This window comes from Vulpes lagopus, chromosome 12, assembly GCF_018345385.1.
Source record: "Vulpes lagopus strain Blue_001 chromosome 12, ASM1834538v1, whole genome shotgun sequence".
Taxonomy (NCBI): Eukaryota; Metazoa; Chordata; class Mammalia; order Carnivora; family Canidae; genus Vulpes; species Vulpes lagopus.
In genome coordinates, this window is record NC_054835.1 from 38,015,622 (window position 1) to 38,041,392 (window position 25,771).

At 43.1% G+C, this 25,771-nt stretch overlaps 1 protein-coding gene across 1 annotated transcript; it reads right to left on the reverse strand.

The window, feature by feature from the left end:
* Positions 1-300: 300 nt before the first annotated feature.
* On the reverse strand, positions 301-18,581 carry CWC25 (CWC25 spliceosome associated protein homolog). The gene is made up of 10 exons (XM_041724656.1): positions 18,382-18,581; positions 15,683-15,855; positions 11,629-11,865; positions 9,021-9,090; positions 8,190-8,317; positions 7,460-7,523; positions 6,634-6,830; positions 5,947-6,045; positions 2,390-2,551; positions 301-1,680 (listed from the first exon to the last, which is right to left on the reverse strand). The coding sequence occupies exons 1-10, from the start codon at positions 18,397-18,399 to the stop codon at positions 1,566-1,568; spliced, it is 1,263 nt and encodes a 420-aa protein (XP_041580590.1). The 5' UTR covers positions 18,400-18,581; the 3' UTR covers positions 301-1,565.
* Positions 18,582-25,771: the final 7,190 nt, after the last annotated feature.

Below are 25,771 nucleotides of genomic sequence, written 5' to 3' on the forward strand. Positions count from 1 at the left end.
CCTGGGATTTATGAATGGGTCCCGCACCCACCCACCGGCCGCTCGGCCCCCTCCCTCCAAAGCGTCGAGTTCAGAGACCGGCGGCACCTTCAGACACCTATTCTACAGCAGAGCATCGTAATCGTCTTATTCTCTGGTTCACTTCATGACATCTTTTGAGTAAACTGCCCACGCTTTGTTACATAATTCCTCTCGGACGAAGGATCTCCATACATGCCACATAAATTAGGGGGTCAGTATTGTTCTGTACAGGAATTGTTTGTAAATTCGGTACTCAGCGCATGGTTGCTCTTTAAACACTTACAAAAATAAATGTAGCCTTTATTACCAAGTAATAAAATAAAAGACATAATTAGCATAGAGAAGCAGGATGAGGTGATTAAATGAATAACAAGTGTATGTTACTTTCTTTCTCTCTGGGGAAAGACTGGGTTTTAAGTATTACAGTGCCTGGCATCCTGAGTGCACAAAAATATAAATCCAAATTCGTTTTAAGCAGAATTAGGGATTAGCAGAACAAGGAACTAACCCGTCTAATGTGTGGGTCAAGAAGGCCTAGGAGTTCATGGGTCAAATGAGGCTTCTGGTAAAACAGTAAAGGGAAAGGCGTAAAATTAGGAGACTGGTCCCACAAGTTTTAGGTCTTTGTTTTTGTTTTGGTTTGTTTTTTATACCTGACTAAAAAAATAGTAGCAAACTCCTGAAAATCTAGAATTAGAATAAGATTGTTACATGATAAAAAGGAAGCCATGAAATAAACTGCTTCCATTTTAAGTGCCAGGGTGGGAGCACACAAGTAATTTGGTCCTGACTCCTAAATCATTTGACTTCACCACTGCACTGCCCACATGGGAGACTGTAAGCAGGGTTAAAAGGATAGATAACCCTGGATCCTATCTACAAACCCAAGCTTCTCCTAAACTAGCCAGACCCAGAGGGGAAAAATAGTTGATCTGCCTTACTATAATTACTCAGTAACAAGATACAATATGGTTCCATGATATAGGTAAAGTCACTTACCAAACAAGATGTTCTCACGAAGCTAACTTTTTAAAAAGCATGTAAAAATCATACATTTATATACACATACACACTACACTTTTACAGTTCAAAAGATAGTCCAAATAGTTCAACAGCTCATTTAGTGCTTTTTTGTATTGTTTCCTTGTCCAGATTATTTGTCACCCCCCTTGTCTCTGCCCTAAACTGATATACATTATCTACTAAATCAAGTAGATGTCCATTTACCCCACTAAGCACAATCTATCTGGCCAACTCCAGAGAGAGGCTTCTGAAAGGTACGGTCTACACCAAGGCACACAGTTGCCCACCTGTTAAAACCTACTTGGCACTCAGCAAAAGTTACTGAGGGTCCCATAAAGCGAGTCACACTGGTTCTCAAAGGAAGGAAGCTGTTTCAGGAATCACTGGAGGGAGAGTCACTTTGAACAGTGGTGGTTTGCCAACTATGGAAGAAGTCACTTGAACTCTTATAAAGAGAATTTTTAAGGGATCAGCAGCCTCCCTGGAAAATTCAGGAAAACCAGCAGGAGAGGGAATAATTTTCATCTTTTCATAAAGTTCTTCTCCAGAGCTATTGAGGTTCTCTGTAGAGAGTAGATGTTCCGTTTCACCCGATCTTCCAGAGAGGAAGTAGATGCACTCTCCAGCTTCATGCGGCTAGGAAGAGAAGATAGGAGAATAATAGGAGTAACAAATACTTGTCAACTGGTCAACTATCTGGCAGAATTAGAAGAAACAGGTTGCCATAAAACAGATCTAGAAACCCAAGCTCTTTTAAACCCATGTAGGTAATTTTTGAGTGGATTCCCATCTGGAACTCAATTTTACTTTATTTTTTAAAGATTTTTATCTATTTATTCATGAGAGACACAGAGAGAGAGAGAGAGAGAGGCAGAGACACAGGCAGAGAGAAGCAGGCTCCATGCAGGGAGCCCGATGTGGGACTCAATCCCGGGACTCCAGGATCACACCCCGGGCCAAAGGCATACAGCTCAACTGCTGAGCTACCCAGGCGTCCCAGGAACTCAATTTTTAAAGCAATATCCATCAGGGAAAAGTTATCTGTTTTGGAAAGCAAGTAAAGCCTCATTGGAAAAAGGCCTCCGGAGCCATGAGTTCTTATTTAACTAAAAATCAAGAAGATTCAATGAAAATAACACTTCACTGCTCCTCCCTTCAAATGAGAAATATCCCAATGTCTGGCTAGATGCTGGGAGTAATAACAAAGGTTAGCTTGGAGGCCGATGTCCCCGTTCTCACCGCACAGACACGGAAACACCAGGACACAATGAATGGATCAGCTGCCTAGCCGCTTCCTTGGGTCCACAGCCATGAAAGTTGTTAGGCAGCAAGAAGATGCACTCACTGAATAAACTTCCCATCCCGGGAGTCCAGCTTCTCCAGCCTCTGCTCCCATTCATCATCCTTAGCATGCCTCTTGAGGATGTTCAGCCTCTCTTCCTCCCGCCACTTGGCATTTTCCATCATCTCTTGACGTTTCCGCTCTAGTTCCTCTGATGAGAGCTTTCTGTTGAACACAAAAACCATCATATCAGGTCTGCTTCTCTCCCAGCAAAAAAATAAACACTATAGGGAGAACAGAAATCAGGTAGGACCCATGTTCTCCATTCACCCAGCTCTTTCTATGGAAATGCCCAACCCAGAGCCACACTCGGCATGAGGTTCCTTCCTTCCTAATATCTTGGGCAGGTGGTTTCATCCAAATTCCAAACACTTGTAGTAAAGGATTTCATACTCTCAATAATCTCTGGAGTGATTATTCTAAACATTAAATTCAAAATATTCCAATTGTTTGTTCACTGACTTATTGAAGAACACAGGACTAAGTTAGCCATGTGACTGTGGACCTCTACCATCCCCTCGCTGGAAATGCTTGGAAATTCATGGACATAGCCCAGGAGTATACCACTTTAGGAATAAGCTAGAAGCCAGATGTCTGAAGAATTCAGGTCAATTCAAGTTAACCTCAGAGAGTAATAGGTAGGTCTTCTTTCCTGGCACTCACTGCAAATGAAGTCACAGCAAGAAGAGGAGGTAACGAACCAGTTCAATCACCATTTAACAAGGTTAGAAATCCAAATCCATTGTTTCTCAAATGGGTGTGATACACCCATGTAAAATATCACCCTTTAAGAGGAAAATAATTGGGGCACCTGGGTGGCTCAGTTAAACGTCTGCCTTTGGCTCAGATTATGATCCCAGGATCCTGGCCCATGGCCCTGCTCAGTGGGGAGCCTGCTTCTCTCTCTCCCTCTGCAACCCCTCCCACCCCCCACTGCTCATGCTCTCACTCCCTCTCAAATAAATAAAATCTTTAAAAAAAAAAAAAAAAGAGGAAAAATAATTGGTGGAGTCTCATAAGGGAGTGGAGCCCAATTTTGAGACAGAAACTTAAAACACTAAAACTTGACATTTAGTTGTCTATAGTGAAATGACAATGATCCATTTCAAAACTCCCACTAAATAAAATATACAAAACCACAAAGAGAATGGGAGAGGAGAGGACATTGGGTAAGAGATGTCTAAAAACTGTTGGAAGATGGAAGTGGATGAAGGAGTCGTAACTAGTTTTCACAGACTAAAGAAAACTCAATCCTGTGAAGTGCCAGACACTAATCAGAAGCAAAATCCAGGGAAGGCTCAGAGACTGCAGGCACCAAGTGGAGGATGGTGGTAAAGCTATAAACAAAGGGAATGATTTAAAGTCTGTATGAGAAGCAATTAAGACACCCCAAGTCCTCATGCCTAAGTTGGGGAAGCCAGTGATTGTTCTTCCAAACATCAACAGGAGACCATCCAAAAGAGACCGTTTTGGTAGTTTCTGAAGAACTAAGCCAGACAAGAACTCAGAAGTTACAGGTGCATCAGGCACAGTAAAGAAAACTGGCAGGGCCACCAGGGGTGAAAATAATGTCTCCCAAGATGTCAGCAGCCAGTTAGAGCCATCAGTCAGGCAACCAGAGGGTTTTTTCCTTCTATAGAAAATTTTTTTGGGGGGCAACCCTGGTGGCTCAGCGGTTTAGCGCCGCCTTCAGCCAGGGCGGGATCCTGGAGACCCGGAATTGAGTCCCACGTCAGGCTCCCTGCATGGAGCCTGCTTCTCCCTCTGCCTGTGCCTCTGCCTCTCTCTGTGTGTGTGTGTGTGTGTGTGTGTGTGTGTGTGTCTCATGAATAAATAAATAAAATCTTTTTTTAAACAATTTTTTAAAGTTTACAATTAAAAATCTCACTCAGAGATAATGAAAGATATTACATTGATGAAAAGAGAAAGATTTTTAAAATGGAACAATCAGAATGTAAAAGAGCTCTTGGAAATTAGCGAGGGGGTGCCTGGGTGGCTCAGTCCATTAAGTGCCTGATTCTTGGTTTTGACTCAGATCACAACCTCAGGGTCAAGGGATCAGCTTCAGGGGCTCTGCACTCAGAGCTCAGTGGGGAGTCTGCTTGAGATGCTCTCCCTATGACCCTTCCCTCACTCTTTCTCTAAAATAAGTAAATCTTTCTAAAATACATCTCTCTCTAAAAAAAGTAAGATCTTTTTAAAAAATTATAAAAGGGCTATGTTGCCTATAAGAACTTTTGAAATTTCGAAAGCAATGAAAAATATTTAATTAAATGGGAATCCCACAAGACCCCCAAAAAATTTTACAAGAAAAAATAGTCTTGGGATGCCTTGGTGGCTCAGTGGTTGAGCGTCTGCTTTTGGCTCAGGGCATGATCCTGGAGTTCCAGGATCAAGTCCCATATCGGGCTCCCTGCATGGAGCCGGCTTCTCCCTCTGCCTCTGTCTCTGCCTCTCTTTCTGTGTCTCTAAATAAATAAATCTTAAAAAGAAAAAAGAAAAAGTCATCCCGTAAACATTTTTTTTTTCCAAATTTTTAATAAACATTTTATTTATTTATTTAAAGTGGGTTTTTTGTTTTGTTTTGTTTTGTTTTTTATTCATTAGAGACAGAGAGAGAGAGAGAGAGAAACAGACAGGCAGAGGGAGAAGCAGGCTCCATGCAGGAAGCCTGATGTGGGATTCAATCCCAGGACTCCAGGATCACACCCTGAGCCAAAGGCAGGCACTAAACGCTGAGCCACCCAGGGATCCAAACATTTTATTTATTTATTTATGAGAGACACACAGAGAGAGGCAGAGACAGAGGCAGAGGGAGAAGCAGGCTCCATGCAGAGAGACCGATGTGGGACTCAATTCCAGGTCCCCAGGATCATGCCCTGAGCCAAAGGCTGATGCTCAACCACTGAGCCACCCAGTCGTCCCTGTTTTTTTTTGTTTTGAATTTCATTTATTTATTTTGAGAGAGAGTAAGAGATATACGAGTGGGGAGAGGAGCAAAGAGAGAGAGAGAGAAAACCTCAAGCAGACTCTGCACTGAGCATGGAACCCTAGGTGGGGCTCAATCTCGTAACTGTGAGACCATGACCTGAGCCAAAATTAAGAGTCAGATGCTTAACGAACTGAGCCACTCAGGTACCTCAAAAATCTCTTTAAATTGAGCATCTTAAAAAAATAATAATAATAAAAAAATAAAATAAATTGAGCTATCTTACTACAAAAGAGAAGCTTTATCTTTATAGCTGTTAAGAAAGTCATTTTAGGGGCACCTGGGTGACTCAGTCGGTTAAGCGTCTGCCTTTGGCTCAGGTCATGGGGTCCTGGGATCAAGCCTCGTATTGGGCTCCCTGCTCAGTGGGGAGCCTGCTTCTCCCATTCCCTCTGTCTGCTGCTCTCCCTGCTTGTGTTCTCTCTCTCTGTCAAATATATAAATTAAAAAAAAAAAAAAAAGCTGCTTTGGCAAGGAAAGGTGAGGTAGATTTTCCACTTGTCCCGGTTTGAGCCACTCCTGGACTTAAGCCTGCAGAGTCTGCAGTTCACCTTTGGGGTTCCTGACTCACCTGGTGTATCCGGGAGCGTGCCGCCTTTGGTAGACCTCTTTTCTGGGCGATGGGCTCTTAGTTCGGCCTCTCTCTCTCCTGTTTACCTTAGAGTTGTGCCTGTGACAGACACACAGAGGGCAGAGAGGAGAAAAGCCTTTTTAATACAGGGGCTTTTATCATGTCCCTCAAATAACTGGAGAAAAGCTAACAGTCTTAGAATTATAATCCAGATTGAAGAGAACAGAGGGCAGAAGTGGAAGAAAAACAAACACGGGCAGCCCGGGTAGCTCAGCGGTTTAGCGCCACCTTCAGCCCAGGGCCTGATCCTGGAGACCCAGGATCGAGTCCCATGTCAGGCTCCCTGCATGGAGCCTGCTTCTCCCTCTGCCTGTGTCTCTGCCTCTCTCTCTCTATGTCTCTCATGAATAAATAAATAAAATCTTTAAAAAAAAAAAAAAAGAAAGAAAAACAAACACATAAAGATATATAAGATTTGATATTGAACTCCCTCCAAAGATTCCACATATCTAAATATGTAGTTCTAGGAGCCTGAGTTTTACATTGAGGTGGGGAGGGGACAATATATAAAGGAAATAAAGCAAAGACATTTGGAAAAATTAACAAACAGACATCAGTAAAAGCAAGTATCTGCTGTAACCAGCCCCTGCATTTACAGGCCATTTCCCAGTGAATTCCCACACTCACGGTTTGCTTGGCCTCGGGGACCGTGACCTTCTGCCTGGGTCCCGGGACCCTGCTTCCCTGGTGCTCTTCTTGTTGGCATGTCTGGGGGGTGAGTGGGAGGAGCTTCTGGACCTGGAATGATTCCTCAACCCGTGCATTCCCTTTTGCTTGGCCATTAAAGAACTCTGTACTCCCTGCCTATGACAGGGTTCCCTGATCTGCAGCATCAAGGAAAAGAAGAAAAGGTATTCACAGGAAAATCTGCAGCTCAGGAGAAAAGGCAGCAATACAAAGAAATGAAATAAGCACTGAGGTTAAGAAGCCAACTAGGCGTACCGATCCTATCACACAGCTACCACAGAGAACCACTCAAAGTTAGCAGCCAAGTTCTCTGCAGAATCCCCTAAGAGAACGAACGCCACCAGCCACCTGCACTCTGTTGATCTTCAGCACAGGCTGGGCAGGACCAAGAGACAGAGCAAGGAGAACAAGGCCTAAGGTTAAACCTACTAAGGAAAAAAGGAATCCAGAGGGATGTCCATCTGTCAAAAGTCATCAATCTGGAAGCTTAAAATGCCTGCATTCCATGTAAATTATCTGCAGAGGACCAGACAGAATGGCTACAGGCCCCACTGCTGGGTTAGGCTCTGCGCTCAGAGGGCTCTCAGCCCCGGTCAGAGACTCTGGGATAAGGAACAGGCCAGCTCCCCAGAAGCCCCCACCCTGGCTGCCCAAACTTCCCTTCCCTTATGTCTGATTGGCTGCTAGAAATGCTTTCTGTCCAAAAATGCTCTTGAGTTAACACGTTCTATAGCCCACAGACACTCCGAGAAGTTCACATCCTTACCTGTAAGCCATATCCAGAGGCTTTAGACAATACAGAGGAAGAATCTGCCAACTTCTTTTGAGATCTAAGGGATTAAAAGATAGTCATTGAAAAAGGTAACACATAAAGGTCCAGGGTAAGTCTCTTGTGCTGAAATGTGCTTCCTGCTTCAAACGTGACCTTTCCCACTTCCATGATCACTCAGGAGCGTGGCTCTCTATTTGGACTCTCTCTGCTGGAAGATGCACCAGCACAGTCATGTTTTTCCTGTGAAAACCCGTGGGCCTCGCTTTTCAGCCTCAGTGCCTGAACACGTTCTCCTCCTCACCTCGTGCTGCTATTCCAGGGACTGAGAGTGAGTCAGCAGTGACAATGCTCACTGCTCCCACAGAGAAGACACACAGAATGGGCCCAGATGGGCCCATTAATGCACTTAAAAAAAAAAAAAAAGGCCTACATAAAATCCACTTCCACTTTGGAGGAGTCACAAGCAGAGATGAAAGTCACATCTAGGATGTCTGCACCAAGACCTGCAAGGCTATGGTCAGCTCTGTCCAGAGCCATGCCAAGACCTCCAAAGAACTCTAGTGTTAGATGGCAAGTTTTGTGGACATGGTGAGCCCACATATGAGTGCTCACCATTGCAACCCCAGTGCCTGGCAGTTCCCAGCATAGAGCGGGGCATCCATGACTATCTGGAGAATGAATGAGTCAATGAGTCAATGAGGGAGGCCCGCCTCCACACACTCACCTCCCCCGACTGCGCTCATCCTCGCTACTGCAACCATCACTACTTGAGCTTCTGTGCTTATGTTTCTTGTGCTTCTTTTTCTTTTCCTTCTTTTTCTTCTTCTCCTTTTTTTCCAGGCTCATTTGCAACTAGAAAACAGCCAGAACAGGAAAACAGCCACATAGGATCACTGAGATCCTGTCAGTCCCTCAGAAGGGCCTGGTTTATACACAAACTACCTGACTCTGTGCCTCTGGACCTGTTGGTCTACAGGGGTCCAAGATGCCATCAGAGCTTCCCTGTCAACAAGAGGGGCAAGTCTTAACCCCGGCAGTGCACAGACACCCCCTAGACTACTGAACAGAATCTCTGGTGGCTGGGGCTAGGAACTGGTATTTTAAACCATCCCTAGAACCAATGCCTAGGAATTTTCAAACTGTCAAAAGAACGCCAACTCCCCTGAAAGCAATCAGGGACTGCAAGATCAATTTTACATTTCCCTTACCAACTAATCCAAAACACAATCGCATGACTTGTCGCGTGAATGATAAATGGGCCCTAGAGGCTTGATAACACCTGATCTCCTGAACACACTGTATGATCAGGACTTCACAGGCACATCCCATACTCCTTCTTTTCTAAAACAAATGACATCATATGGTGCTTTTCCAACCAAACAACATAAGAGGAAATCAAGCTTAATTAAGCTTGACAAGGAAGATTGCATAAAATCACTAGAAGGTCTCTTAACGTCAAAATTTAAAAGCCATTCTGTTTTCCCTCTCATAAAAGGGAATGGAGAGAAGTTCTCACGTAAAGTAGTTACAAGACCCTCTTTGATGCATTGCTTACCAATTCTTTGATTTTCTTCATTTTTACAGGATTATTCAACACTTCTCTTTTTTTCTCCTCCTCTTTCTTCCTAAAATAAAAGAAAAAAGAGGAAATTATAAAAAAGTCCTACTCTCGGGATCCCTGGGTGGCGCAGCGGTTTGGCGCCTGCCTTTGGCCCAGGGCGCGATCCTGGAGACCCGGGATCGAATCCCACATCAGGCTCCCGGCGCATGGAGCCTGCTTCTCCCTCCGCCTGTGTCTCTGCCTCTCTCTTTCTCTCTGTATGACTATCATAAATAAATAAAATTAAAAAAAAAAAAAAGTCCTACTCTCATTTATTGCTACTAAGGGTAAACTGGTCAGCCTTCATGGAAAACTGGACAACACTTATCACAGCCTGCATACTCTTTAATCATATAAATTCTTCCATAACAATTTGTTACTGTAAGGATATAATCAAGGAAGGTCCCTACAAAGCTGTCCATATTATAACAATTAAAATTTGGAAACAAGTTAGGGACCCAGTAAGAAAGCATATAAATTACGGTATATTCACACAATATAGACACACACAAAAAAATATTCTAAAAGCAGTTAGTGATACAGAAAGATGCTTGCTACATATAACTAGGTTTAAAAAAAGTTTATAGGGATCCCTGGGTGGCGCAGCGGTTTGGCGCCTGCCTTTGGCCCAGGGCGCGATCCTGGAGACCCGGGATCGAATCCCACGTCAGGCTCCCGGTGCATGGAGCCTGCTTCTCCCTCTGCCTGTGTCTCTGCCTCTCTCTATCTCTCTGTGACTATCATAAATAAATAAAAATTAAAAAATGGGATCCCTGGGTGGCGCAGCGGTTTGGCGCCTGCCTTTGGCCCAGGGTGCGATCCTGGAGACCCGGGATCGAATCCCACGTCGGGCTCCCGGTGCATGGAGCCTGCTTCTCCCTCCGCCTGTGTCTCTGCCTCTCTCTCTCTCTCTCTGACTATCATAAATAAATTAAAAAAAAATTTTTTTTTAAAAATAAAAAAATTAAAATTAAAATAAATAAATAAATAAATAAAAATAAAATAAAAAAGTTTATAAAATAATATATATATATAAACACATCAGTGTTTAGAGCAGCATTATTTGCAATAGCCAAAAGGTGAAAATAACCCAAATGTCCATTGACAGATGAAGAGACAAACAGAATGTATATAATGGAGTATTATTTAGCCTTAAAAAGGAAGGAGGGGTGCCTGGGTGGCTCGATCTGTTGCACTCAATTTTGGCTTGGGTCAAGTCTCAGGGTGGTGGTACTGAGCCCCTCACTCAGTTCCTCACTCAGCAGGGAGTCTGCTTGAGGTTTTCTCTCCCTCTCTGTCCCTGTCCCTGCATGTGTGCACTCTCTCTCTAAGTAAATAAAGTCTATAAAAAACAAAAAAAGGAAAGAAATTCTGATACATGCTACAACATGAACCATGAAGACCTTCTGCTGAGTTAAATAAGCCACAAAAGGATAATTATTCTGTAATTTCACTTACGTGAGGTTCCTAGAGTTGTCAAACTCATGAACACAGAATCTAGAATGGGGGCTCCCCGGGGCTGGGGGAGGGGGAAACATGGATTTCAGGTTTCATGGTTAAAGAATTTCAGTTTTGCAAGGTGAAAAACTCCCAAAGATGGGTGGTGCTGGGACACCTGGGTGGCTCAGCAATTGAGCATCTGCCTTCAGCCCAGGGCACAGTCCCAGGGTTCCAGGATTGAGTACTGCATCAGGCTTCCTGCAGGGAGTCTGCTTCTCCCTGTGTATCTCTCATGAATAAATAAATATAATCTTAAAAAAAAAAAAAAAAGATGGGTGGTGCTAATGGTTGCCTAACAGGGTGAATGTACACAGAACTGTACACTTAAAAGTGGTTAAGACTGTAGATTTTGTTATGTTTTATCTTACCATGACTAAGGTGATTAAGAAGCTGACAAAAGGGGGAGAAATATTTGCATATATATATATACACACACACACACACAGACACAGTACCTTTATATACGCCTATGCAATGTCTTTATTATGTAAATAACCTTAAAATTGTTTTCAAAATTAGAAATCTAAATGACAAATGTTTTCGATGTTCAATTTTATATACCTGAAATAAAATGCTACAAATTAAACCAAAAAAATTAGTATACACAGCATGAGTTGGCACTCAAAATGCAACTCTACTTTGATATAGTATATATTAGGGTTTCAAGGAAGATTCTAAGGTTTCTTTTTAAAAGGTTCTGCTGTACAAAAAAAAAGAGGGGTTGGGGGAGGCAGAAGGACTGCTCACTGACCTACCCCACTCTATACATATCCTCACATTTCCAAGAAGCTGCCAGCCTTTCTCACCTTGCTTTTAACTCCTATTTTTGTTCAATAGTCAAAGGCAAATGAATAATCTGGTCTGGTCTGGTTCACTTGCCATAGTCCTATCACATGGCCTAGATAATACACACTTGATGGATCCTCCTTCCCAACATCAGGGAGCCCAAATGGAAACAAATCCTTTTACAGGGCAGACAAAAGCCAAGAGGAAACCAACTATGAAACAACAACAACAACAACAACAACAACAACAACAATCCTTCCCACCCTGTTATCAGTACCTGATGATGAAGAGTGGGTCCTCCCGGATTTTGCTGGCCATGTCAAGAAGGGAATTAGCACCGGAAGGGGCAAAAATAGAGCCTGGGAGTAGTCCTGTTTCCGAAGAACAGCCTGCCTCCTTCTCCTCCATCTTCTCAAAAACATACTTGTCAATGGGACGCCCCAGCAAGTACTCATCACGGTTTACCATCCCACCAGGACCCTGATACATCCAATCCAATTTTTCTTCTTTTTTCCTAGTTCAAGACAAAAAATACAATCAAAGGAAATGTAGATTCTTGGAAGACCTGCACATACAACCTGAACACAAGGTAGAGGACTCCAGCTGGTCAGAGCAAGACTCATTCTCCAGGCATCTAGCAGGGGCTAAAACACTGGGCTCCATGTGGCACACAAGAAGAAATGATGCTTGACGGCATGGGGCTCATCATTCAGTGAAGACATCGTTTCCACACACTTAAGCCATTTATGTGGAAAGAGTATCTCTCAACCTGGGGCAGGACATTTGCTCAGGGCTTCTTAAGCCTCCTTTACAAAGCCTTTATATTATGCTTTCATTTTGAGGATAATCTGAAACAATAGATTCTGGATGATCTCATTATCAAGAACAATTTCAATGACCACATATGCAGTTGTGTGAAGTGTGTTTTGGTGTGTATGGTGACATGTGCACAAGCATGCACTAATTCTACACTTGAGAAGATAAGGAGAAAAGATCAGAGATAACCAAATAAGTAAATTATACTTTCAAGCCAAAAGAGAGGGGCCAAGTATGTCCAGTATTTGCCAAACGAATACTGCCCGGTGGTTCTGAGAGAAAAAAGTGGTGGGAAAATGGAACCCTCACACAACAGACAGTAAAGGCATGCTGAATTCACAAGTGCATGTGTTAAAGCAGCCAACATATCATTCACACTGAAAGCAGCAAAGTAGTTTCATCAAAACAGCATCAACTGTAACATCAAATTCAACACTTTTTGAATATGCTTCTTTAACATTTGTGTATATATTTTTGCTTAAGATTATATAACAATTAAGGATATCTGGGTGGCTTAGCGGTTTGGCGCCTGCCTTCAGCCCAGGGTGTGATCCTGGAGCCCCGGGATCAAGGCCCACATCAGGCTCCCTGCATGGAGCCTGCTTCTCCCTCTGCCTGTGTCTCTGCCTCTCTCTCTCTCTCTGTCTCTGTCTCTCATGAATAAATAAATAAAATCTTAAAAAGGGCAACCCAGGTAGCTCAGTGGTTTAGCTAACGCCGCCTTCAGCCCAGGGTGTGATCCTGGAGACCCAGGATAGAGTCCCACGTTGGGCTCCCTGCATGGAGCCTGCTCCTCCCTCTGCCTGTGCCTCTCTCTCTTTTTTTTTTTTTTTAAAGATTTTACTCATTTTATTTATTCATGAGAGACACAGAGAGAGAGAGGCAGAGACACAGGCAGAGGGAGAAGCAGGCCCCATGCAGGGAGCCCGATGTGGGACTTGAGCCTGATGTGGGACTTGATCGCGGGTCTCCAGAATCAGGCCCCAGGCTGAAGGCGGCGCTAAACTGCTGAGCCACCCGGGCTGCCCTCTGCCTGTGTCTCTGCCTCTCTCTCTGTGTGTGTCTCTCGTGATAAATAAATAAAATCTTAAAAAAAAAAAAAAATCTTAAAAAAAGCCTGTTTTTAAAAAAATAAAATAAAATCTTCCAAGAACACTCTAAGTGAAAAGATTGAGAAACACTGGTATAGACCACTTTATAGAACACATAATTTCCTAGCATTATCAGTAAACCCTATAGCAACACTCTATTGCAAAAGAAAGATTTGGACATCCAGGATAATATGTGGATTAAGGTTTCTAATTGTTCAGAGAGATGCATTACAAACACAGGAAAGATTATCTGACCCATGGAAGTTAATCACTACATAGTAAAAAGTTCTTACTGGCATTTTATAGGATAAATTAAAACCATGCCACTGTGCAAACAGCTATACAAAGCCATGAGACAGACAAGCAAATGATTAAATACATTTGCAAGTAAAGACCAAAAGAAAGGACATACATGCTAACATTTGTGTTTTATAAAGTTGGAGGATATATGAGGGGGAAATCAATCAATCAATCAATCAATCAACTTCCTCCTATTCACAACAGATAAGCAGGCATGAGGATCAGCAATGGATAAACATTGAGCTCCCTGCTCTGGAGCTGTTCAACTATACTCCCACCTCATTACCTAGATTCTGCAAAGCCCAAATTTCTGATACATTAGGCATATGATGTATAATGCTTTGCTGAATAAGAATTTTATTTTTTTATTTTTTTTTCAACTTTTTTTTTTTTTAATTTTTTTTATTTATGATAGTCACAGAAAGAGTGAGAGAGAGGCAGAGACATAGGCAGAGGGAGAAGCAGGCTCCATGCCCCGGGAGCCCGACGTGGGATTCGATCCCGGGTCTCCAGGATCGTGCCCTGGGCCAAAGGCAGGCGTCAAACCGCTGCGCCACCCAGGGATCCCATGAATAAGAATTTTAAAGGGTGCTTTGTACCTGGCTGGCTCGGTCAGAAGAGCATGTGACTCTTGATCTTGGGGTCTGTGAGTTTGACCCCCATGTTGGGTGTAGAGATTATATTAAAATAAAATCTTTTAAAAATTTTTTTCAAAATAATCTTTTACTTTTGGTTAGTGGGAAAGCAAATTCCTGACTAATGAGTACTGAATCTAAAATTGGTATCTGTTTTAAAATCAAGGGTTCACAAAATCTAAAGTTTCCCATAGAACCATGTGTGTGCACCTTATAAGGTGCTCAGGAATTAATCTGAATGTGTGAAATGTATTTACACAAAATTATAATGTAGGTGCCTGGCTAGAGAAAGCAATTCCTGATCTTAGAGTTGTGAGTTTGAGTCCCACGATGGAGCAGAGTTTACTTTAAAAAAAAGAAAGAAAAAAACCCCCACATTTTAAAAACTGTAAAGTAAATAATTTACATAAACTATATAAAGTAAAATAACTTAATGTATGTCTATGGATAAAAAACCATAAAAGTTCATTCCCTTATCTCATTTGATGTATTATGGTCATAAATACATTTTATTCTACTTAAAAATTCTAAAACATTATTTTAAAACATTCCAAGTTTCACACTTGAGTCAGAATGGCCTTCTTCCCAATCCAATATCCTGAAAGAATATGACTGTCACCATGCCTAAGTTCCATAACGGCATTACCATGTAGAAGTTTGACACAGACACACAACACTGCAAGTCACAGATCCTCTTGACATGAAGTATTAAGGAAAAGCCCTAGATATCCAATGGGGAGAATATGCCATACACCACTCCAGGGACTTGCTCACAAGGACATGAACAGGAGAATGACAGTACAGATCACTCAATTTTAGTCTATGGGCTGTTTTCACTAAACTTAAGAATACACTGTACATTTTATGCCTTTTATTTTTCTCAGAATACATTTGCTCCTGCCTCATTTTATGAGATGGATACATTAACGAGTATCTGCTACTCCTATCCTATTATTATATACGAGGAAATTAAAGCTGGGTGAAACTGAGTGGGACTGCCCACAGTCACAACTTTTACTGACAGACGCCACCCACTTGCTTCCATGAGACCTCACTGCCACTTAAAATGAGTCTGCAGTACATAAACAAACAAAAGGAGGACTGAGGCTGAGACACACACTGAGAAGCAGTGGAGAGGCATGGCATGCTTATTTGTCGATCACCTACCATGAGCTAGGCCTACCCTAAAGCCCTTTCTTTACATATTATCTCATCTGATCCTCCCCACACCTTGGGAATTGGGTACTCTCACTCCCCCAGTTCTAGAGGTAACTGAGCCCCGCCCCCAACTAGCTCCCAGCTACACCGTTAAGCTAGGACACACAAAGCCAGCCTTAGAGCCTGGGTCAGACTGACTCCAAAACCCATGCTCTTAGCCAGCAGTTCTATAGCAAGTGGATGATGCAGTGGCAGGCCAGCCTCATGGTGCCCTATGTACCAAGACAGCCACAGACCCACTGCCCCGCTGCGGCCTCAGCTTCTTACTCACTTGACAGCCCCGACATCCTCAGCATAGCGCTGCATCTCTTCCCGGGCCCTCTCCTCCCGCAGCTCCCGCTGTAGCTCCTCGATCTTCTTACGCTCAGCCTCATGCTTCTGCTCAGCCTTCCACACCTTTTCCACATTGCGGAGGGTCTGTGGGTGCCAGCTCTTCTTCAGATTCTGTGAATGAAAGGAGGGAGAAAACAATGCAGGGGGTGAGGGTGGGCCCCCCTCCCCATATTCCATTTGTGCCAAAGCAGACATCTAAGGGCAAGATGTCCTTCATAATGGCAAGAATGGCACCCAATTATCTCTTGCACGTATGGGGGTTTTGTTCAAGTATGTAAAGCTTCAGGATAGACCAGGCCTTTTCTGGATTCCTTTGAACACTTTTAGCTTGAAATGCTTATGGATCAGACTTCACAAATGAGCAGAGGGGTGGGAAGGTAAACTCTGAAAGGCAAGAGAACTCAAATGTGTTTAGCAGGGGACAATCGTTTTTATGAACACAATCTTCTTCTCCTGGAGTCCAGTTAACCAGCCTTAACCTTGCATAGTTTGTGACCCCACCAAGTACCTCTTTCAGTCTTCCTTCCTGGGAATCTCCCCTTAGTTCTGATCTCTCCTTCATGCTGCACCACTGAAGTACCTCAACAATGCTTCTCCTTTCCCTCCTCCCCACAAGCCACTGCTTTATTTCAGCTTCCAACCAGGGAAGGGGAGAAGAAGTGACCTCTAATGACAATTACAATTTAGCCTAGTGATGCAGGAAGCAAGGAGGAGCAGGGGTAGATTTCCAGAGGGAACAGCACACACAACTGCAGGCTCAGTGGGGAGAAAGAACATAGCACAAATGATTCCATATGGCTAAAGATAGCATGCAAGATAATGATGAGGAGGGTCCAAGACAACTAAGAAAGGAAAAGAAGGCAGCCTGGGTGGCTCAGCGGTTCAGCGCCACCTGCAGCCCAGGGCGTGATCCTGGAGACCCGGGATCGAGTCCCGCGTCGGGCTCCCTGCATGGAGCCTGCTTCTCCCTCTGCCTGTGTCTCTGCCTCTCTCTCTGTGTGTCTTCCATGAATAAATAAATAAAATCTTTAAAAAAAAAAAAGAAAGGAAAAGAATAAGGGCCTTTGAAACCATGTTAAAGGTGTGGGCTTTCTCCTGTGGACAAGAAGAAACACTAAACAGTAATATGCAGGTGACAGGCATGACTAGCTATTGTGTTTTTTTTTTAAGATTTTATTTATTTATTCATGAGAGACACAGAGAGAGAGAGGCAGAGACACAGGCAGAGAGAGAAGCGGGCTCCATGCAGGGAGCCTGATGTGGGACTCGATCTCAGGACTCTAGGATCACACCTGGGCAGGCGCTTAACTGCTAAGCCACCCAGGCGTCCCCTAGCTATTGTGTTTAGAATGAACTGGAGAGGGCAGAGATTGAGGACCAGGAGACCAGTTAAGAGGCCTAATGAGAAAACATACACAAGGTACCTGGCATGTAGAAGGTATTCAGTTAATGACGGCTCTTTTCTTTCCTTTCTCTTTTCCGCCTTGTCCTTCTTTTCCCTTCATCGGGTTGCTCAGTCCCCTACCCCGACCCCATTCCTGTCCTATCCTATGGTCTTTCTCTCCCTCCTTCAATATGGGTGATTTTGCCCCCTAGGGTAAATGTCCAGAGACAATTTTGGTTGTCCCAATCATAGGAGAAGAGTGCTACTGGCATCCAATGGCTAGAGGCCAAGGATGCTACTAAACATCCTACAATGCATAGGACCACCACCCACACAACCACACACAAGGCAAAACAAAGAAGTATCCAACCCAAAATGTCAATAGTGCCAAGGCTGAGAAACCTGAATTAGAGCTTTCCTGTCTCTTAATGCAGTTACCTGAAGAATACACTACATTACATGAATCTTGGAGTCTTGGAAAGCATTCTAATCAACAACCCCTGACAAACTCTAATATAGATACTGGATAGGTGGCTAACTCGATCTATTTGCTGATTCAATCAGGGACACTTTAAACAGGTTAGCATCTTTCCGATCTTGCACCATGCTCCTGTGGGTCCTCTGCCCTACGGAGGGCTTCAGCACACTACAAATGAACTATACAGTTCAAGAGAAATTGCCACATGACTTATACTAAGTGCTATAAATTAAGAAGAAAACTGTCACTACAAATCAGAATGCAGCATTGAAGGAGAAGTGGAGACAGAAAAGTGGACATGTAGAAGAGTTCTTCAGGTTTGAAATAGAAATGGCTCAAGGGCTTAGAGAATGGGGCAGCACGACCACTCCCACTACAGCCCAAAACAAGGCTCAACTCCCAGCTGAGGAAGAGAGAAGTGTCCCAAGATGCACAAAATAAAGCCTGCTCGACTCGGTATCTGTCTCCTTTCCGAGGCATGGTTCCAGCACCACCACCCCCTCCTGGCCCTTCCCAGAATTTCCAGGCTTAAGGGTCCCTCCCCTCCCCCAACAAACACACAAACATCAGCCGGCACCGCTGGCGACACGCTTCGCACACCTTCCCAAGTCTCCGCCCGGTCACTCCATGGCCACAGAGACCGGTCCCTTCTCCAAGGCTACGGCTCCCTTCTCTCGAAAGCCGTGGTCACCCACTCCCACACCCTCCAATTTCCGTCCCCATCCCCGGTCAATCTCCGGCTCCGTCCTCCCCCGCCCAAGCCTCGCTCACTTACCAGATCTCCGCCCCCCATTACGGCGGCGAAGTTTCCTCTCTCGCCGCGAACCTGGAGGACTCAGGCGGAATCGAGACGAAACGTAGAGAAAGAGATCAGCTGCGACCTCCCCGGATTTCGGAGGCCTCCGGCTGCCACTTTTACTGCCCGATCCACTTCCGGGAGGGCGTCCTATTACTGCGTCGGCGTCGCGCGACGATGACGTTTAGTACTCTGTCGCGCAGCGCGGGGGTAGCGCCACGGGCAGTCTCGTGGTTTGGGGCCCAGATCTCGCGGCGCCCGCGGTCCCGTTTTGGACTCCTCTGCTGGCGCCTCACCCGGTTTCGGGAAAGCTGCGTTGAGACCGCGCCGGTCCACTCACAGGGGGCTCCGCCCCGCCGTCCTGTTGCCATGGCAGCGTGCCAGGACGTTCACCCCGCCCCCCACAGGCTGCACCCCGCTTCTCCTCGCGAGGCTCGGCTACTGTTTGGGCTTGTTCGCCCCCCGGGCCCGCACGCCCACACACCGCCGTTTAGAAACGCATTCCGCACCTGCACTCCTCCCCGACCTCCGCGCAGGGTCAACTCCCTGAGTCCCGGCCTGGTTTACCGAGTGAGGTGGAAAGCATCCAGCGGAGATTCCATCAGCTCCCCTGCACCAGACTTTGATTATTTTTTTATTGGGTGAGACCCACCCACATTAGGATCTCTACCCAAAACGTAGGGCTCGAATTCAGGACCCTGAGATCAAGAGCCAAGCCCTACTGTCTGAGCCAGCCAGGCCCCATGTCACCAGCCTTTTAGATGCGCTCAATTGACCCTTTAAGAAAACAAACGAAAAAAAAAAAAAAAAAAGAAAAAGAAAACAAACGAAAACAACCACGTCTTTCCCCCCAGCTGTTCCACTCTGTCTTATTAACCAAACTTTAAATGGGCGGTCTCCACTCAGGAGACAAGGTGCCTCCATTTCATCTCCTGCTTAACCTCAACCCTCCACTTAACTATTTTTCCCCCATAATCTTCAGTAATCCCCCCGCCCCGATTTAAGTCAAAAGCCACATGGCATCCCCATTTGACCTCCCCTAGCCTTGAAAGGTATTGAGGACAACGCTCCCCTCTTTGAAACACTTTGCCCATGACTTGTCTGCACCACTCTCTAGGGTTTTGTTTTATTCCCTACTCCCTTCTCAGGGAACATTTTGTTTCTACTTCATTTTGCCTCTTCATCTTGCTCTAGGTTCCGGCTTGAGTCTTCTCACACTGAACGCTCTCCCTGAGTGATCTCATCTACTCACAGGGCTTCACTTACGATCTGTATATTGACGGATACCAAATTCATTATGTCCAGTCCTATTTCTCTTTCAAGCTCCAGGGTTTTAAACCTGGCTGTTAGACATTTCCAGTTGGAAACTGAACTCCTTATCTAACCTATCCCCATTACCCCAGTCTGGCTCTTTTCTCTCATTACCACCACTTCTCCATCTGGACATCATTCAAGACCTTTCCCTCACCTCCAACATCCAATCACTTCACAAGATCCTCACTGCTAAGTATCTCTCACATCTGTCCACCTCTCTATCACATTCACCACCAGCCTAAGGCCCCATCATCCCTCCTCTGAGAGAAGTCTTATTTCCCCACTTTCAGTTGTATCCTTACCCATCTATACTCTCCTTTATAGCTAAGAGTGATCTCTCTAAAGTGCAAAGCTGATGTATCCATCCCCATGCTCTGAAACCTTTAATAATTCCCCATTATCCATACTATAAAGACCACACTTTATTTTTTTTTTAAGATTTTATTTATTTATTCATGAGAGACACACAGAGAAAGGCAGAGACACAGGCAGAGAGAGGAGAAGCAGGCTCCATGCAGGGAGCCCGCTATGGGACTTGATCCCAGGTCTCCAGGATCATGCCCTGAGCCAAAGGCAAGACGCTCAACCACTGAGCCACCCAGGCGTCCCAAAGACCACACTTTAAACGTATCTAAGCCCTTCATGACCTGACTCATCTTACCTCTCCAGCCTCATAAGACTTCCTACCCCTTATTCGCTCTCCTAACTTATTTCCCTGGCCAAGCACTCTTAACATTTTTTAAATAGGTAATACATTTTAAATATATTTTAAAAGATGCAAAAGACAATAAAGTAAAACAAAGTCTCCCACTATCCTTATATCCTCCTCAGAGCTCTTTTATCTCATGTTCCTTTACAATTATATATTGAATATTTATATTTGAGTCTTTGATCCATTTATAATTTATTTTTGCATGTTGTCTTTCCAGTTGGCTACACATTTGCCTCAACATTTTACAGAATAATCTTATATTCCCCCCACTGTTGTGAAATATCCCTTTATTATATATTTATTATATAGTATATTACCATTTTTTAATATTTATTTATTTATTTATTTATTTATTTATTTATTTATTTTTATATTCCCATTTGTATCTGAGTTTGTTTCTGGACTCTCCATTTCACTTCATTAGTCCATCTATTCATATGCTGTTACCAAACTGACCTCATTATTATAACTTCCTTTTAATGACTGGTAAACTACTTCTTCTTCACTGCTCTTTTATTTTCTAGAATTTCCTGGCCCTTCTTACACTTTTGTTTTTCCAAGTGACTTTTTTTTTTAATTTTTTAAAAAGATTTGATTTATTCATGATAGAGAGAGAGAGAGGCAGAGACACAGGCAGAGGGAGAAGCAGGCTCCATGCAGGGAGCTCAATGTGGGACTCGATCCTGGGACTCCAAGATCTTGCCCTGCTGAAGGCAGGTGCTAAACAGCTGAGCCACTCAGGGATCCCCTCCAAGTGACTTTCAACGTCAACTTGTCCATTCCAGAAATAGTCCTTTTTGTGTTTTTTTTTTTTGAAGGATAGATCATATTTTTAGGTTAATTTGGATAAGTATGTTACAGCACTTATCACTGTTTTACAAATTGCCTGTATACTTGTCTGTATCTAAATGAGTTCCATAGTGCTAGAGACTTTAGTTCACCTTCGTGTCCCTTATGCCTGGCACCGATTCTAGTGCAGGATAGTTTCTCAACACCTGTGGATAAATGAATGAGTGAATGGATTACTGAGTTCTCAAAGGCCACGTGTCTTGGAGTCAAAGTTGACCAAGATATTTCTTTAGGGTATGATCTCATAGAAATAATAGTAATCATTAATGTTATTAATAATTAACAATAATAATGGGATAGGGATGCCTAGGTGGCTCAGTGGTTCAGCATCTGATCCCAGGATCCAGGATGGAGTCCCACATCAGGATCCCTGTAGGGAGCCTGCTTCTCTCTCTGCCTCTGTGTGTGTGTGTCTCTCTGGAGACACATAAAATCTTTTTAAAATAAATAAATAAAATCTTTAAATAAATAAATAAGATTATATATTTGAAAACCAATGGCTTTGATTTGAGTTTGAATCTTAAGTCTGCTGTGTGTATTACTGTGACTTTGGACAAGTTATATAGCCTCTCTGGAGGGGTTTTCCCCATCTGTAAAATAACTCTACTACCACCTACTGTGAAAAGTTGTCATATGACATGAAATAGCATTTGTAAAGCATTTCACATAGTGCCTAGCAGATGGCAGGTGCTCAATAAATTATCATTCTAGGGACGTCTGGGTGGCTTAGTGATTGATTATCTGCCTTTAGCTCAGGGCGTGATCCTGGAGTCCTGGGATCTAGTCCTACATTGGGCTTCCTGCATGGAGCCTGCTTCTCCCTCTGCCTGTGTCTCTGCCTCTCTCTCCAGGCCCTTCATGACCTGACTCATCTTAACTCTCCAGCTTCATAAGACTTCCTACCTCTTATTCACTCATCTTTTAAAAAGATACCTCTCTCATCTTTAAAAATAAAAAAATGATCATTCTACCTACTGTGTTACTATTACCCACAATAATTTCTTTTCTAGGACTCCATCTGATTGACACCAAAGGTTAGGAGGACAAGGATGATCCTAAGGTCAACAGTGCCATAGTTTTGTGGTGGGAAATATTTGAAAACAGGACAGAGCTGTATTTGGAGGAAAGAGAACTAGAAATAATCAATTTCATCTCACCAGTGTTTTTCAAACTGTGACCTGGGGACTACCCATAATGGATTACCCTGAGAGTTTTATTAAATCCTAGAGAATTCTGGGCCCTACGCCTGACCACTCAATCAGATTTCCCAGAGGGTGGAATTCCCAGATTCTAACAAAGTTGCTCCTGTGATTCAAATACACAGTAGAATTTGAAAACCTCTTTAGAATAAAGTTAGCTTTAAAATAAAATAAAGTAGTGTTGTCTTAAACCAGGAAGTGTGAAGGTTGTTCACAAACACTGTAATACAGAACTGTTTCCCCAGTGAGGAGAGAAAAAAGGAATGAATCACCATTGCTGACTTGTGTTGCCTTTTCATCCAGCTATACAGCATTCATTCATCCATTCGATAGATGTCAGACATTGAATAAATGGTATTGTAGCCATAGTTTGCAAACTAATTAATGCTCTTCCCGAGGTAAAGTTAAGTCTTTGCTACTCCTCAGCTATTCCAAAGACAGATGCTCCAACTTATGTTTCCCTGGGGCTTGTAGCAACTAGCCATGTCAAGTAATCATAAATAGTCCCACAGCTGTTGAGCCCAGTGAACAAGGATAGGCTCTAATCAGATGGTCTGGTTAGGCGTGGATCTTTGCAGAAAGTGATGGGAGAGAGAGCTTTGGAGGTAGGTTAAGCCAAAACATCATCGAAGTCAGGAAGTCTTCTCTCTTTTTTTTCTCCCTTTCCTTTCCTTTCCTTTCCTTTCCTTTCCTTTCCTTTCCTTTCCTTTCCTTTCCTTTCCTTTCCTTTCCTTTCCTTCTCTTTCTTTCTTTCTTTCTTTCTTTCTTTCTTTCTTTCTTTCTTTCTTTTTCTTTCTCTCCTTTCTTCCTTCCTTCCTTCCTTCCTTCCTTCCTTCCTTCCTTCCTTCCTTCCTTCCTTCCCTCCCTCCTTCCTTCCTTCCTCGCTTTTCTTCTTTCTTCATCCATCAGCACCTTAAGGGAGAGATGATTATAGGCTAGTTAGCACTATATTATACACAGAAGCTACAAAGATGGAAACTGTTTCTGCCCTCAAAGCGCTCATGGTATGAAAGAGGTAAACACTTGGCATCACTATGGTATAACTCAGTAACACAGAGAAATACTTTTTTGCACAAGCAGCAAAGTGTAATGAGCTCTGGAGTCAAAATACACTTGGGCTGGGATCCTGGAATGCCACATTGCAAGTCAGAAAAACCTTTTTGAGCCTCAGTTTCCCCAAAGCTAAAACAATCATTTTATTAGTACCTAACCTACTCCATAAGGTTGTTGTGTGGATTCAATGAAGCAATGCTCTGCTAACCCACTTCAGTCATTCAAGTACCACTGTCATAAGTCTGTCATATAGCAATGATACTTATTTAATACATTTACTTATATTGATTCACTTTTTTAAAAAGTCTCCAACATTTTATTATGAAAATTTTCAAACATTCAACATAGTGAAAGAACTTGACATGGAACACCTATAAACACACCACCTAGATTCTACAATGAACATTTTAGTAAATTTACTATACTTGCTTTATCACATTCCTCCTATGTATGTATATATATGCATACCCATATGTATTCCCTTCTCCATCCATTAAGCCATCTGTTTTTCAGTGCATTTCAAAATAAATAATGGACAATAATATACTTCCTCCTAAATACTTCAGCATGCATATCATTTGTTGTTGCTGTTGTTGTACACATGAGAGCACACAAATGCGTAGGCAGAGAGAGAGGGAGAGAGAAGAATCTTAAGTAGTCTCCATGCTCAGCAGGGATCCCAGTGTTGGGCTCAATCTCATAACTCTGAGATTATGACCTGATCTGAAATCAAGAGTCGGACGCTTAACTGACTGAGCCACCCAGGCACCCCTCAGCTTGTATGTCATTAACTAGAGTCCATATTTGTTTATAGTGTGTTTCATTTTATGTTAAAGTTACATAAAATGAGATGTATAAATCTAAAATAACCATTCACTAGTTCTGACAGATGTACACACTACTGTAACCCAAACAGCTATCAAGAAATGGAACATTAGCTTTGCTCAGTGACATTATCATAGCCAATGAAGTTTATCCAAGGCACAATTATTGCTAATTGAAAGAAATGGCGGGTGGGGGGGGAGAAAGAAATGGAACGTTACTGGGATACCTGGGTAGCTCATTCAATTGAGCTTCCGACTCTTGATTTTCGCTTGGATTGTGATCTCAAGGTTGTGAGATCAAGCCCCACATGGGGCACCATGATCTGCAGGGAGCCTGCTTGAGATTCTCTCTCTCTCTCTCTTTCAAATAGATACATAAATATTTTTAAAAAAATAATAAGAAGAAAAAACGGAACACTACCATTATCCCAGTAAGATTCCTTCATCCCCTTCCTGGCTAATTTCTGTCCCATCCCCAGCCTAGAGACAACCAGTCTTGGATTTTTTTTTTTTTTTTTACCATAGATTAGTTTTGCCTGTTTTAGAATTTCATATAACTGGAATAGTACGACATACACTCTTTTCTGTAAGATTTTTATCAGCATAATGTTTGTGAGATTCATCCATCTTGCATGGGTAATCCATTCCTTGTCATGGATGAGTAGTATTTATTTGTATGAATAAGCCACAGATTAAAAAAATCATTTTCCTATTGGTGAGCCTTAGTCTGTTTTTGGTTTTCCCTATTATGAATAAAGTCTCTATGAACATTTCTATGTGGGTCTTGTAAGCATGTGTTTTCATTTATCCTGAGTAAAATCCTAGGAATGGAACTGCTGGGCCAGTAGGTCAGTATAGTTTCATACAAACTGCCAGGTCTTTTCCCAAAATGGCATACCATTTTACATTCCCCCAATTAAGAGTTAGTGTTTGGTGTGCTTCTAGTCAATCTGATCCATGTGTGGTGTAACAATGTGATCTCAATTTGCATTTCTCTGATGATTAACAATGTCAAATATTTTTTTATGGGTTTATCTGCCATTTGTATCTCTTCCTTTATGAAATGTCTCTTCAAATCAATCTTTCTTTCTTTCTTTCTTTCTTTCTTTGAATTGGCTGCTTGGAGTTTATTTTTCACTTTGTGCAAGGCACACGGTTACAGGGTGCATGGAAGGCTTGTGTGTGGTTTGGATAGTAGAGTGAAGTTCTCTCAACCTCCTTTTGGTGTTTTTCTATAAAAGAACCCAGCTGCTTCTGCTTGCTGCAGCCTGTAGTCTACAGGGAAGGAAGGGCCTCTGATGAGGCTAGTGCCTCCTGAAACTTCGTGGTGGCCACTCAGGCTTGGAGCCTACTATTGGCTTTGCCAGACTGGCTGCCAGGCTGTTTCGTCATGGCTTCCAGAGTCAAGTCACAGGTGA